This window comes from Hirundo rustica, chromosome 1, assembly GCF_015227805.2.
Source record: "Hirundo rustica isolate bHirRus1 chromosome 1, bHirRus1.pri.v3, whole genome shotgun sequence".
Taxonomy (NCBI): Eukaryota; Metazoa; Chordata; class Aves; order Passeriformes; family Hirundinidae; genus Hirundo; species Hirundo rustica.
Genome location: NC_053450.1, coordinates 136,072,314 through 136,084,803, shown reverse-complemented (window position 1 = coordinate 136,084,803; position 12,490 = coordinate 136,072,314). Strand labels below are relative to the sequence as shown.

General features: G+C 36.4%; 1 protein-coding gene across 1 annotated transcript in view; it reads right to left on the bottom strand.

Moving 5' to 3' along the window:
• Window positions 1–12,490, bottom strand: part of LOC120750521 (macrophage mannose receptor 1-like) — a 32,664-nt gene that overhangs the window by 8,613 nt on the left and 11,561 nt on the right. The window contains exons 13-24 of the mRNA XM_040059331.2: window positions 12,249–12,370; window positions 11,425–11,512; window positions 10,583–10,727; window positions 10,091–10,126; window positions 9,830–9,999; window positions 8,912–8,979; window positions 7,189–7,289; window positions 5,797–5,939; window positions 4,171–4,285; window positions 2,728–2,876; window positions 1,130–1,232; window positions 77–309 (exon numbers count right to left, since the gene is read on the bottom strand). Coding sequence (XP_039915265.1) covers window positions 77–309; window positions 1,130–1,232; window positions 2,728–2,876; window positions 4,171–4,285; window positions 5,797–5,939; window positions 7,189–7,289; window positions 8,912–8,979; window positions 9,830–9,999; window positions 10,091–10,126; window positions 10,583–10,727; window positions 11,425–11,512; window positions 12,249–12,370 — 1,473 coding nt within the window. The remainder of the gene's footprint in view (window positions 1–76; window positions 310–1,129; window positions 1,233–2,727; window positions 2,877–4,170; window positions 4,286–5,796; window positions 5,940–7,188; window positions 7,290–8,911; window positions 8,980–9,829; window positions 10,000–10,090; window positions 10,127–10,582; window positions 10,728–11,424; window positions 11,513–12,248; window positions 12,371–12,490) is intronic.

The window sequence follows — 12,490 nt, the reverse complement described above, 5'->3', positions numbered from 1 at the left end:
AAGATTTTGATTTCTGCTGCACCAATATCTTATCTAAGATATTAATATGACTGTCACAAGCATTTTGTAGACTCACCATGTTGCTGTTAAGGCCAATCCATACAGGCTCCCCGTATTTTAATATTTGTAACCACAGGAAAGATTCAGCATAAGGATCCAGGATGCTGGCCAGTTCTGCAGACTGGTCCCTGCAGTTCTTCTCTGCTTTTTCCCAGCTCATTTTGTAGTTGATGACTTCATAGCGGTCATCACCATAATTGTTAAAGCCAAACACCGGAACTGTGGGTTGGGAGTGCAGCAGTTTGGGGTCTGTAACACACAAAAAAACAACCAAAAAATCTAACATTATATTGGCTCAGACTTATAACACTGAGAGAAAATCTAGTTGCTGGAATTGTCATGTAATTAAGAGAAACTGCAATAACAAATTAAGATATGTCCAAAAAAATCCTTACAGTGATGAAAACCACATTTTCATGTACTGTGACAAAATTTTCTAATACATATCAGAATGATCTTTTGGCATAAGTATCTGTATCATCCCCAGAAACACGCCTTGTAAGCACCAGACTACCCAAACCATATTGCACCAATGTAGGACATTAAAAGGAACAATTCCTTCTCTTTTTCCATTATATATTGGCATTTGTTGTATTTTTGACAAGGAACAGGGTATGCTAAACACACCATGACCAAGCAGAGGGACGTAACTGCTGCTGCTGAAATTGTCTGAGAAAGAATGTGAAGGAAATCAAGCTGGGCAGTTTTAAAAAATAAAGAAGTTGCAGTGTTTTTTGTATAACATTAAAAATTCCAGTTTTGAAGATGCAAAGACAGTGCACTCAGCCACCTTTGATTGCAAAAAGTAGTAAACTACATGATGATACATAGATCTATTTTTTTTGTTATGGTTGTTTACTGGTCTAGTCTTTGAAATAGAAAAAGTTAAGAGATCTTTTCCAAACAAATAAAATGTGTGATCATCTTTTTTAAATGGTCCACAATGCATGGGATATTGTCATTAATTTCAGTTAGGTTAGGGCAGAATTACAGGAAAGTCACTTTTAGCGCCAGTTTGAAATTACCACAATAAATCAGGTCTACTAGAACATGGTGAAAGAAAACTCACCAGAACTTTTTTGGCAGATGTAACTTTTGCTTGCTTTACATCCTTCATCTTTCCATTTCCCTGCCTGTTCAATAGGGTTCTTCATCAAAAAGACACAATCATCCTACAAGACAAATGAGATTAGCAAGAAAAAAGATGTGGATAGGTAGGAAACATTCCTACTTCTTTGAGATACAGACTCATGTATCACATACAGGTACACAGAGAGGAATAGTTTGATGGCCATAAAATTCATACAACCAATGGTTAGGCACGTTATATGGCAATAAGCCTTTGCAACTCAGCCCTAGGAAAGTCTGCCCTTGGATGACAGAGGGAGTTGCAAAGCTCAGCACAGAGACAGGAGGATGTGTCTGGGGCTATCTGAATGTACACAGCTCTGTGCATGGCCCTGTATGTGTGTGCATGTGTTTGGGTTCATTTGTGAGTGCCAGGTCTGGCCCACAGGCCTGTTGCTGTTTTCCTGGAAGTTATGGGGAATTGCTTCTCAGCACTGAAGCTTACCTGGAGGGCTGAATTCTTCCTTCTGCCCCAGCTCAGGACTAGGAAGCAAAGTGGTCACCACAGTGCACTAATGTAGAGGTAGTTTGTCAGAAACAACCTTTTGTGGGAGATACCTCCCACACCCTTTCTGCTGCACTTTGGACCCTTTACCTTCCTCCTTTCCTCCCACAGCATGAGAAGAATGTGGCTTGGCCTCCTGCAGGAAGAGGCAGTAGCTGCCCCCACCTCACCTCAGTATAACATTATGCTACCTCCAAAGCCCCTTCTGGCGCTAGCCTGGGTCTTGTCAAGCTGTATGTGATTTCTGGAGGGCAATGGTCACAGCATTCTGCAGAAAGCATAGGCCGGTGTGAGATGGGGAAGCCCTGGAGGTTCCAAAACCCAGCTCTAGCCTGATGGTAGCTGGACCTCAAAGAGCTTTTTTCCATTTTAAATGAAAGTGAAGCGATTCTCTTGTGAAAAGAGAGAAAGTTGGTAAAGCTAGAACAGGAGTATAGGAATAATACTATTGGGAAGTATTCTACATTGGCCATTTCACAATTACTGAGTAACACTAAATTTTGTCTTACAATTGCACACAGAAAGGTATAGAGATGCCAGAGAAATTATTTTTCAAAATGAAGGTTAGGGGAAGGAAGATTAGAAAGGAAGACCCAGACTCCCTCTTTTGAGTATTTCATTCAATGCATTTATCTTGACCGGCTCAGTGCCAAGAACTGTCAATGCATGCAACTATCTGAGTATTTTCATCAAACCTAAGTAACACTCACCGCATCCCAAAATAATGTAGTTTATGCTATGGTTAATTCAAATATCCTGATGAGTCATGGTAAAATGAGGGAAATTGCTCACGTGTCTGAGTTTTGCATAAGTCTTCCAAACCTCTGTCTGGACTCATGCAGAACCATGACAAATACAGCAGCTGAAAAAATGTGTGCAGATACATCTCCCACAGGGCTACTCTGCTTGTAAAAGGCAATGGACTACTAAAAATCTTCATAAAGGAAAATACATAAATACAATAGTAGCTACATACATTTTGTTCATCCACTAAAGTTGTAATATTTAAGTGACAAACAGAAATTAATGCGTACCATACTGTAATAACTTCGGGAACCTTTTGCCCAGTTTGTGTAGTCTACTGGGCTTCCATCTGTCCATAAGTATGTGTGCTCCTGATTTATGTCATTCAGTCCAACCCAAGCGTCTGTTGCAGCATTTTTTAAGAGGGACATAAGGAAAGCTGAAAGGAAAAAAGAAAAATTGTATAAGGAAGGAAACTGAATGCGCTCTTCTGCAACACCACTGACTTTAGAGTGCTGGAACCAGGATGATGAATTTTCTCTTTATAATAAGGTGCCAATCTTATGACAAAAATAAAATTAATATATATTAATAGATGTTTAACATCGGTCATCTGAAGTATAAATTGGAAAAAAGTAGTTACAAATTCAAAGATGGGCACATTTTTAATGAAACAGGAATTTATTTGTACACTCTTTTATGTTGTCTGTCATCTGAGGAAGAACAGAAAATATGTACTACAGGAATTAACATGAGTACACTAAGACTTGGCATGTAGAAAATGAATCTACCAAGTGTGCACTCTGTTTTCTTCTTTGGTTAATTTTGACTTAATAACTTCACTTCTAAACAGGCATAACACAAAAAAAAAAAAAAAAAAAAAAAAAAAAAAAAAAAAAAAAAAAAAAAAAAAAAAAACAAACACCTTTACTTAGTAACCAAGTATGAACAAACCAAGCATGTATGAATTTGTGGAATGCCAGATGCTGCTCTCCATAGGTCCTGCCTCGGCTGACTTTGCACTAAAATAATATCCTTCCTCTGCTACAGAAAGAAAGTTTAAACCACTAGCACTGATGGAGTGAGGTAGGAGATGGTCTGTGTGCATCCCTCAGGGCCTGAGGTAGCACATCTCCCCAGAAAACACAAGCCTCTTAAAATATTTGCAACTTGCTGAGCAGCAAGACCAGCAGGTGCTGAGGTCCAGCAGAACAAGGGGAACAGGGGGAAGCTAGGACTCCACCACTGGAGCCTTCTGCTGTCTGAGGATGTGTCCTTCACTGACACCCACAGCATTTGGCTCAGCAGCTAGATGTCCAGTGACTTGGGATTGGATATTACACCTTTTGTGTGCTATTTTGTCATAGAATCATAGAATCCTAGATTGACCTGAGCTGGAAGTGACTTCAAGAATCAGCTGGTTTCTTTTTTTTTTTTTTTTTTTTTTTTAAAAAAAAAAAGAAGTGGACACTTAATTATATGACAAGCCTCTAATAAAAAAATTTAATATTGCAGCAGTACATCCTACCTCCAAACTACGATTTTAATAGTTAATAAAGACACTAAAAATATGCATGTATTTTTTCATAGGTGCAATTTCTCATTCAGCATAAATTTGTATTAGTATGGAATAAATAACTGCATATATGGCAAAAGCTCTAACATACTTTCTAATCTTTTTAATCAGGAATTACATGGTGTGTCATCAGTGTCAAAACATTGGTACTTTATACCTTGCTCTTCTTTTTTTGATATAGTAGCCAGATTTCCTCCAAAATCAATGCAGTTGTTTCGTGCAGCATGCCATGTCAATGTATCATTTTCATTAAAACCAAAGACTTTAAAACACTGAAAAAGAGAAGTGTGCCAAATCTGAATCTAGATGTTGTTTAATTTCTGATAAAAACATCACTGTTTGTAACAAACAAAATAAAATAGATATTTCATGTAAAATGGGAGGTTAGTTAATTTAACAGTACTTGCTAGCTTGTCTTTAGGTTTAAATGACAGAAAAGACCTGTACTAGAAAATTAGTATGAAACCCAATATTTTGGCATATACTTAAGAGAAGGAATATGTCAGTCTACTGATCTCAGCAGAAATTGCATTAAACCCCCTGAGCACAATTCTGAGATGTGACTGTGAGAGAAATGCTGGAGACTTCAGAAAACAAAAAAGGGTAAGACACGGTATTGGAGCGAAATAGCTCATCTTCTATTGCCATATTTGTCAAAACAGATTTGGTTCTCACAGGATAATCACAGAAAGAAAATGATTCTGACATAGGAAAGAAAGCCATGAATTTATCATTTCTTGTAACAGGATCTTATGAGGTTTAAGTCATTAGACAGCTTTGTCAGAGCCAAGCAACATAAATGTCCTACCTAAAGCATGTAACTGAAAAGTTAAGTAGTTAATTCGTGGAAAAATTGAGGAAAAGGGAAGTGGTGTATAAGCACATAGTGAAAAGTCAAGGGAAGAGCCTTTGAAGCTCCTCTTCCAGGAGGTGAAGAAGAGAGAGATTTTAGCTTGAGAGAGCACCATGAAATGGAAGACACTGAGTTATGACTTTTTCTCAGGAAGAAGAGAGAGAAGGAAAAGGAGAAAAACATCCAGTGGATCTCAAAAAAAAAAAAAAAAAGGATCTCTATCAAACTGAAATATTTGTGCTCAACCAAAGAGAAGACCGATCTAGACAAAACAATGTTAATGAGAATTGTCTTCATTACTAGGTGCATTCTAATGACTTGTATTGTAGTGTACACTGTTACTTTATACTGTTTATAGCTTCATTGATGAAAATTTATGGATTTTTATTACATATAGTCTCATATCCTGAAATTTTGTCTTTTGACAAGGCTAACAGTGATTATACATCATAAAGTGCAGCAAACCTTATAACTGGATTATTTAAAATCCTTGGTTATAGAAATAAACTGATAAATTTGCTCAAGGGAAGGTGCCTTGGTGCCTTAAGAGCCGTTGCATAGTAGCCAAGGATGAGTTAATTGTCCAGGCAACAAGGGAGAGCCAGATAAGCTCAGCACAGTAAATGAGAACATATATTTTTGGTAGTGTTTTGTGTTGCCAACGATAGATGAGCAACTTCCCTCTTGTAGAACTATTGTAAAATAAAGCTTTGTTCTTTTATGTCTCAAGGTCTCCCTCATAACTGCCATGGTCCCAACAGAGGCTGTAATTTCCGGTTCAGGAATTGTAATTTTAAGGTCTTTAAATACACATGAATGGAACATAATTTGTGATAACTAGAAACCCTGTTACAATTGAAAAACTGATTCAAAGATTGTTTTTCATCCTGCTCTTTTAAAAGCACAATATATTGACATCTCACACTGCACCTTGTTATCAAAGAGGAGCCAGTCTTCTGTACACCCACCCTTTGGTGGTGGTGAAGTGGGAGCAACAGTTGGACGAACAGTATTGTTAAGCCTTTCACAGATGAACAACTCAACACTGCCACAGTTGATATCATTCCATGTACCTGAAAGCAAATTAGAATTAAAATAAAACAAAATAAAATGCAACTGAGATTGAGATATAAAGGTTCCTTTCCTAAACAAAATCTGCTCAGCAAGTAGGAAGTAAAACTGGTTACATGCATATTTCTCTCCCCCAGGAACAATAAGTAGTTATATGTCTGTTTCTTCAAAATATTCAAGTTTCCAGCAAAATTTAGAATGTAAATAACTAGTCTAGAAACAAAAATACTTCAATATTGCAAAACCATAGCATTGGCAAAGGGGAGTTTTAGTTCAGATGCTTAAATAGCTGAGATCTGTTAAGTCTCTGGAATCACTCTGTCTGTATAAGGCACTCAGTCCTGGTTACCTTCCTCCCTGAGCTTCTCACAGTCTAGGAGTTTAATGGTGTCTTTACTACCAGTTGGAGTGTGGTTTAAGAGGAAAACCTTAACACATCTTCCCCATTACACAGATCAGGGATGAATAAGAAAATGACATATGTTCCACTGGCCGCAGACAGTTACAGGTAACTACCTACAGCAGAATTTTTCACACCTAATATTTAATGGAGATATTTTCATTTTAATTCAGAGAGGTTAAGGACATGACTCATCTTATCTGAAAGGAAATTTCCAAAACAAGACATAATATTTACTCCCCAAAAATGTCCATATTCTTCCATTCACATCTAAGAGAGCCTAGAAAGGTCACCTCATCTATAGATTTTGAGACTAGAAATGTTTAAAAGTAGAAGAGGTCCAAAAAAAAAAAAAAAAGACTAAGTTCTTGGCTAGTATAAACACAATTACTTCCAGTTCCCTGTATTAATGTATATTAAAGAATATTTTATTTTAATTAAAATATTGTATAAAATTACTTAATAATAATCCAAGCCATGGCCAAACCCTCAGTTTTTAGGAAATGAACAAATGCAAACAGATAGTTAATATCTTGGAGAGGTAGGTATAAAGTAGACAGAGGTTAGAGAAGAAAATATACTGACTCTGTCTGCCAATTGTCTGATGCTTACCTGATTTGTTCACTTAGAAATTTTATTACAAAATTGCAGGTGTAATTCAGTGTGTTAGCTACGTAGAGTTCAATTTCTTAAAAGTACATAAATAAAAGAAGAGACTACAATTTGTTTTCCTTTGCTTTTTGAACACTATGAAAGGTCAGCCTGCTCAGTATAGCCCACCCAGCCTTGCCCACAGAGCCCTCCCACGCCTAAGGCACATCCTGCACATCAAATGTTGTTACAGCACCCACCTGTATGGGTATACATGACCACACAGTTTTCATCATTATTTGCAAAATTGGGTTCATTTGGAGCCCAGGCAACATAGTTCACTGGTGTTCCATCCATCCACCTGAAAGAAGTAATTTGAGAAAACTATAATTCTAAGTTGAATCTAGTTAATATTTCTTTGGAAGGGATATATTTGAGTTTTGTATTTTAAGTTTCCCATATCTTAGCTTACAAACACATGTTGTTCTCTGCTGAAAGGAAACCAAGACCTTCCACTTGGAATTAGTAAAAAAATATTTTCACATCAATTGCCCACAGTGTTGACTCAGACCTGGTCCCTACAAATCATCTTTACTGGTGATCTCAACCTCTCTTGGTCTCTGAACACTGATAGTGTGCTGGAAATGGACCAGTCTAGCACTGGACCTGGATTTCTCTGGAGCACAGAGACAGCCACCTGAGCTTATTTTAGCAATTTCCTGGGTCAAAAGCAATAGTACAAGAACTTGTAGGCTAAGAAAGGGTCTTGAACCATATACTGGGAACCACTTGGAACCAGTTTGTTAAGCATAGGTAATCTTTAATGTTATAAACATGTTTGCCATTTTTTTCCAAATATGCATCAATCGTTTCCTAGTTTAGTGATTCACAAATTTATTTTCAAAAAAGTAGCCAAGAAAAGTGAAAAGGCCTCAGTGTGCTGGAAGTCAAGTGATGAATCAGACAAGGCTGACAATCTTCAGGACTATCTAACATTTTTCCAATTTTGGAGACTAAGTGCATGCATGTTTTTGGAAGTAAATTACAGCTTAGGAGTTCATCAGGATGCCTAGCTGCCTGCAAACCTCCTGAGTCAAATTGAAAGAACCAGTACATAATAAACCAGAAGAAATAAACCATAAAGCAAATAGTGGCACCTTCATCCAACAGGGAAAGAATGAAACTAGTAACGTAACAAGGGAGGACTGGGAAAACAACCATTATCTGAGCAGTGAATGAGATGTAGAAAGCGGAATGTCCAGGATTTGAGACTACAGTCTCTGTGGTTTGTGAGACTGTGACAACCAGAGGAAGACTAAAAAGTAGAGGCTGAGACTCATCTGACCAAGCTTTGAATCCCAGAATAATATACTAGAAAAAGGTGCAGCGGGAGAGAAGAATACCACAGAAGACATGTCTGAAACACATCCAAGGCTCCAGGGGATGTTTAAAATAATTCCAGAGCACTTTGTTTCCAAAAACATTTGTAAATGACTCCATGTCATGTGAAGCTGTCCTGCCCCAAACTCTGACATCCAGACAAGGGCTCTCCAGTATTGATATTTCACCTCTAAAAACCACTTTGATGCCTCTCACTGCAGGTTTCTAGGGTTCTTATTCTTTTATAATTTCAGCAATAAGTAATGCCTGCAAGAACCATCTAGAATATGCTGGAGACCTCCAACCAACTTTTTCTTTCATCTAACAAAGAAAAGAGGATGATGCCTCACTTACTATGATCCAACATCTCAGCCTCAGAACACAAAAGCAGGGTAAAGAACCAAAAGAGGTAAAAAAAGGTAGTGAAAATATAATGGGAGAAGTGCTTTGCTGAGGAGCAGAATACCATTTTAAAACTTTATCTGTGGACATAAACCTGTCTACAAGTTGTGTCAGTCATTGAATTTCAACTCTCTCCTGGAGCCAACCATGCCAAATGTGAATACATTATGAGTCTGACAAAATTAATTTGTTTTTACTTACTGGAATGTTCTGTCAAGACTCACACTTAAGCCAATATAGAAGTTGTTTCCCCAGTCTTTATGGAAAACCTAAAACAAACAAATAAATAAATGTACTTAGCTGTAATAAAACACATTTCAAATAAAATGCTATCATTTCCTTTGCACAACTTAACAGTATATAATGTGCAGGGAGTTGCTGGAATTATGTGCCCAAACTTCCAAATGCAAAATTTTCTTCCAATTTTCAGTGTATAACTAGGGGAAGGAAAAAAAGAAAAAAATAAAGAAAAAAAAAAGAGGCAAGTTTTCTGAAAAAAATGGAGAAAAAAAGCTATATTAAGAAGACAGAAATGACCTCTTAAGCAGTTTTATAACAATATTTTTGAGAGTTTTAAGAAAACATAATGAGATTTTGCTAAAAGGCCGCCAGTAAATCTTGGGGGTTTGTACTTAGTAATGTGGAGGAAAGAATGTAATAAAATTTGATTTTAACAGTAGAAAACTATTTCCAAAACAGTGTATTATCATCAAGCCATTCTCTTCCTATAAGAAAATATTCTAACTTAAACCTTTTGCTGCAAATATGAGATTTATTTTGACAAAGAGCTTTTGTTGAATTCTGTGAAAAGAATGAGTTAGAAAAAAACATAATTAGTATTGCAGCTTTCAGATAAACAGAGCAAAGTCTTTGAAAGTTGCACCCTGAGAGCATTCCTGAAAGAAAGCTGAGAATTTGTTTACATATAGCAAGTTATTAAAGAAATGTTATAATAAAGATTCTAAGTAGATAAGCCAATGAAAAGATGAAAGGTGGAACTGATTTTTTTTTTTTCTTCTTTTTATGATGGGGAGCACTTTTTAATATTTCACAAACCAACTGAAAAAATGTGCCTCAGTCCACAACAAAATGCATTTTTCAAGCAAAAATATTTCTTACATATTTCCAAAGAAATTTTTTTTCAGTTTCACTCTCAATGACAACAAGATCACCACCATTTTTCTTGCAAAAGCCTCTGGCTCTTTCCATAGACATCGCTTCTTTGCTGAAGTAGTATTCCTTATGTTTATATGTTATCCAGTTATCTTCACCAACAACATATTCATAATCTGCAAATTAAAGTATTAATTAGCCCATAATAGAAATTAACTTCATTACTTATTAATTAATTTTTTTTTCCATTGGAAGCATGAGACTTACTGAATGTGGAATTAGGCTCTGGTTTCAGTGAGGTTCCTGCAATATAAATCAATATTTGAGTATATTATGTTTCTCAGCTCTCTCTCAATTATATTTACACAGTAGGTAGCATTTTAATTCCAAGTAATAATCTTAAGGGTTATTCAGTATATGCTTATTTTTGTCACAGAATTTCTCAAAGTATCTAAAAAACAAGTGCTACATTCAGCAAACAGCATGTTAGAACTCATCATAAATTAAGCTTACAGAAACAATGCCCAATTTTAGGCTGTTGTGTTTCTCTTCCCCAACATACTGCATGTACTTTCCAAACCTGCCTATTTCATGGATTAATTAATAGTTTTCAACTGCCTTTACTGAAATTATAGCATGAAGTCTTTTATTGTGATTAAAAGCACAGCTGTCTCTAATACATGCAGATAGTGTGATCTGACCTGGGAAGGATATTCTTCTCTCCCTCTAAAAGTCACTAAAGGCAGAAAACCATCTTACCTTTTTTAATTTGGCAAACAAAGTCCAGCATGTGATCACAAAATAAATCATTCCAGTTCATATTGAGATAGCCAGTAAACACGCCACATTTTTCATTCCCATCATAATTATTTGGTTCTCCATGTGACCATTTTTCAAAATTTACCTGTAGTGGAAACACAATTTGTTACTATTTTCCTTTTTAAAAGGAAACAATTGTCTTGTATCACTCGGTTAAAGAAGAATGTACTTAATTTGATTTCATGGTCCATCTTGTTCTTTAATGCCAGACCTTTTGAGGAGAAGAACGTAACACTAGAATAGAATAATAATTCATCTGTGTATTTATAAACCATGCTAGTAAACCAGGAAGTTCTTGCCCCCTTTGTTACCAGGAGAGCTGAAGTTCTCCTGTCAAGCTCTAAAAAGAAATATGTTCTCTGATTTCTGGGTTGTTTACCCTGCTCAGATGTTCCAACCCAAGACAATCCATTGGTGCTGCCGTATGGCCTTGGGCCTGGCAGATCTTGATCTATTTAAGACAATGGGGGCAGTAAAGCTGAGCTGGTGTAGTTGTACAAAATTATTTCTTGCAGCAAATGACAAGTGGGAATATAGATTTTAGCCCAATCAGACTTGCTTAAATCAGGAACTAGACTCCACCACCTTTCACTACTGTAAATGTTGTAGTTTTATCTATAATTATGAATTATCAGAAGATTTAAGACTGATTCCTACAGAGGAATCAGGTACTAAGGACTGAAGTTCACTTGCACTTTATATAGGAGTTATGAGAGCTGTCTGCCAAGAGAGACATAAAAAAAAAAGAGTCAAAAATCTGGAATAACAAATTATTTACTCACTGGTGAGCCATCACTCCATGTAAATCCAGCATCAGAGTCCAAGGCACTTAAACCCATCCAGAAGGAATAGTGAATATAATCTCTCTCTCTGAATGATTACAAATAGAGAGAATCAGACACAGCATGAAACAGGGAAGGAGAATGTATAGCATTACGTTATTGTCAGCACACTTGATACTTCAAGTATAATTTGAGACAATCTTATGAAGTAATCATTCAATTGTCATGTGGGGAAAATAGCCTGGCACTACATGTGCCAAAAAGCAGTGAAACAGAACTTTATGGGGAAGATCACAAATGCTGTAAGTCCACAAAAACTGAGTTAAATGAAAATATATTTAAAGGACTTGGTTCCACTAAGTAGCTTAGGCATTCAAATTCAGACCTGCCTGCACTCATGGACTTGATTTAAACATTTATACAAGCACATCAATAGGTCAGGCTTTTCTTAGTCTTCTAATTTTCCCCCTTACATAAGGTAGGAAATGAGCTAAAATATTCTTTTAATCAAGAGTATTTTTTCTACTGATCAGCTACAAATAAGGTAAAAAGATTTTTTAATTCACTTCAGTTAAAACCAATTTCGGTGATACTTCTCTCAATTTTGTTAATGTTCAGGCAACTTTAGTGCAGGGCACCACGTTCCCCAAGATGTGTCAAGAAAACTTTTGCTTACCTCATTTTACCCATTTTTTTCTGAAACTTTTTACACCATCTTTGTAAAGTGGAAATTGATCACCAGAAATCCTTTATGTCTTTCAGACAGGCAGTTTTTAATGGTTTGGGGTTACTATATTTAAATGATGGAATTTGCAGATACTTACAGTCTAGCGATCAGGTTTTGTTCTTCTTCACTGTGGATACAGGCAAGGTCTCCTCCAATGGTTCTGCAAAAATCTCTTGCTTCAAACCATGTTTGCATTTTTTCCCTTCCTCCCTGGAAAATCTATAGAAAGTGGGCAATTAAGTACTATGTTGGGTATGACAGATATTTAGAAACACAAAAATGGGCTTCTATTGTTCTTCTGATCTTTCGGTCACATTCTATTACTGACTATTTAATTGT